General features: G+C 46.5%; 1 protein-coding gene across 1 annotated transcript; it reads right to left on the bottom strand.

The window, feature by feature from the left end:
- Positions 1–593: 593 nt before the first annotated feature.
- Positions 594–2078, bottom strand: LOC119347179 (LRR receptor kinase BAK1-like). Its single transcript, XM_037616089.1, has 6 exons — positions 1846–2078; positions 1610–1681; positions 1375–1518; positions 1127–1279; positions 970–1022; positions 594–821 (listed from the first exon to the last, which is right to left on the bottom strand). The coding sequence occupies exons 1-6, from the start codon at positions 2055–2057 to the stop codon at positions 763–765; spliced, it is 693 nt and encodes a 230-aa protein (XP_037471986.1). The 5' UTR covers positions 2058–2078; the 3' UTR covers positions 594–762.
- Between the last annotated feature and the right edge of the window lie 573 nt (positions 2079–2651).

The raw sequence follows: 2651 nt of genomic DNA, 5'->3' as shown, positions 1-2651 counted from the left end.
TAGGCACTTGTTCCCAACACTCGGTAATATAAATCAGAAGGGTAGTGTGTGAAATATCAATAAGTGGTTTGTGCTCGGATTTAGCTCTTGCCCACACTATTTTGCATTAACTATTTTTCATTATGTACACCCTGTTCGGCAACCCACCCACTCCCGGAATCCACGGAGCGAGGAAACTGCAGCTCTGTGATTTTCAACTGCAGCTCCGCCCGCTCCGGGAGCGGAGTTGTGGAGCGGCGCGATTCCGAGCAGCGCGGTAGTAGTGGAACCGTTCATTCTTGTCCTTAAGAGACTTAAATCATCTACAATGATAACTATTGTAGATGCCTTCAAACAAAATCCATCGATAATAGTGGTTACCTCAGATGGCTGTAAGTCGCAACCATCTGGAATAAGGAGGTTCAGAGGCAACTTTCGAGCCATCAAAAACACTAATGGCCATCACATGCTTCCTTTTCGCACATAGCAAGAGAAAGCCCATGGAATGGAGTTACCGGTCCATATGTGTCAAGGGTTTCTATACTCTCCTGAGATATGAATATACATAACGGATAACACAGGGTATGCACTAAAGGTGCAGAGAAAGATTCATTATTACGAAGTCGCACTGATTACAATGCATTCAACCACCTTTCACCTTTTCCATTTTTCTCTCTAGAAATGGATGGAAGGTCGGACTCTTAACGGAATAAAAGGCTACAGCCTCTTCCAGCAGTTTCATAAGGAAAAAACATTCACTTTATTCCTACAAAAGTTCAGGTTTCAGTGCTGCTCAGCGTGTAGACGTGTAGTCTTGAGTGTGTCCTGGATGACGGTAGCTACTGCAAATGATGTCAATTTGAAAATTCTTGTGAGCACAAATTAAAGCGGCAAACCTATACATGTATTGTACACACACAAAAAAAAGAACTGGAGAACTTAATCCGTCAAGACGAAAGAGCTGCAGATCACAAATATATGCATCCCTACCTCTTGGTTTAGATGATTTGACAGTGCCGGCCAGACTGTTCTTGGCAACGTTACTGCATGAAGATAAAAAATACTATAAGTGAAAGCCACTGGGAAAGGAAGGAAATAAGTTGATGCAATTTCTGGTGTTTGAAATGAAACTGTATGTACTACTCACAGTTCAGTCAAGTCCCCAAGAAGAACAAGAGAGAGGACTTCCAGCGGCACTGTGCCGGTCAGCATGTTCTCCTGAAGCTCCAAAGTTTGAAGCTTCGTCAGATTGCCCAAGGACGCCGGTATACCACCTGCAAGCTTGTTCCCATGCAGCCTCCTGCAGATAAGACACCAACAGATTGTTTTCAGCAGTTGGAGACAATAAGCATTTCAACCTCTCGTCATCCGAAAGCGCTGCAGCAAGATTCTTACAGGAAACGCAGCGTCCCAATGTTCGCGAGCGAGGCTGGTATCGCGCCTGTGAGAAGGTTGTCGTAGAGATCAAGGCTGACCAGGCGTGTCAGGTTGCCGAGGGTTGCTGGAATCGGTCCACTGATATTGTTCCCAAACAGCTCCCTATGAAGATGAGAATATTGATCATTATGCAGGAAATTTTGAGTGTAACTTGACAAGTCTGTACAGTGCAGCAAGTTGCAGTGGTACTTACAGGTACTGAAGGTTCACCATTCGTCCCAGTCCAGGAACCAGGGCGCCTGAGAGGCCTGCATTCCCCAAGTCCCTGCAGAGAGCGAGGAAGAACACAATTATGGTTCCTCTTCAAAATTCTGCAGAGATTCAACGAAACTAGTGCAGACCGAGTGGAAAGGTCAAGTAAAAAGGTCTTCCGAACTTTTAAAAGAATCGTGCATACTGCAGAAAAGCAGAGTAGTAATAACGGCATACACTCGGATGACGGAGTTGACGTTGTTGCAGGTGACATGGAACCAAGTGCAGGGGTTGACAAGGGTGGGATCCCAGCTCTGCAGCACGTTGTTGGGGTCCTTCCACACCTGCCTTTGCGAGTAGAGGATGTCACCTTCGGTGTTGCCGCTGGCGATGGCTGCGAGAGCAAGGAGGCTGGCGAGGAGGAGCGCTGCCCCGGTCAGAGCCGCCATTGCTGGAAGAAGGAAGCCTGAGGTGTGTTGGGTTGGGTACAATGGAAGAATGGTAGCGGAGGGACGGGTCTTTTATATGCCCGAAGCTTTGTACGTTCCTGGTCCGGCCTTGGCTTTTCTCCTCTCATCCTAATTTTGACCAACGAAAGTTCAGCCGGTGAAGACCGGCCGAGTCTGTGGAAGAATCGTAGATAATTTATTTCACAATCGGTCTCCCGCTATTCCACTCAGTCAAACTAACTCCAGTAGAATATATAGTGGTGCATTACGTCTGCGACTATCCAGTGGCCATGAGCAGGTCTACAGTCTACACCATCCACCAACCAATTCATGCGGCCAGCAGGGAGGCGACCGGCCAGGATGCGCCAATTGGAGAACTTTCTACACAATTTTGTTGCAAACGGCCGTGGCTCATATGTTCTTCATATCCGGAAATGTCAACATTTTTAGTACTCCAACTAACTTTATTGGGAAGCTTAGAATAGAGAAGTTTCAAGAAACAGTAGAGAGATTGTTTGAGCGCTCCAAGGTTGTTTAAGTGACACGTGACCAGGCCAAAAACGCACATAGAGTTTACACTTAAATTAGGGTCTA

This window comes from Triticum dicoccoides, unplaced genomic scaffold (genome assembly GCF_002162155.2).
Source record: "Triticum dicoccoides isolate Atlit2015 ecotype Zavitan unplaced genomic scaffold, WEW_v2.0 scaffold59965, whole genome shotgun sequence".
In the NCBI taxonomy this organism is placed as follows: Eukaryota; Viridiplantae; Streptophyta; class Magnoliopsida; order Poales; family Poaceae; genus Triticum; species Triticum dicoccoides.
This window is presented reverse-complemented; position numbering and strand designations above follow the sequence as displayed.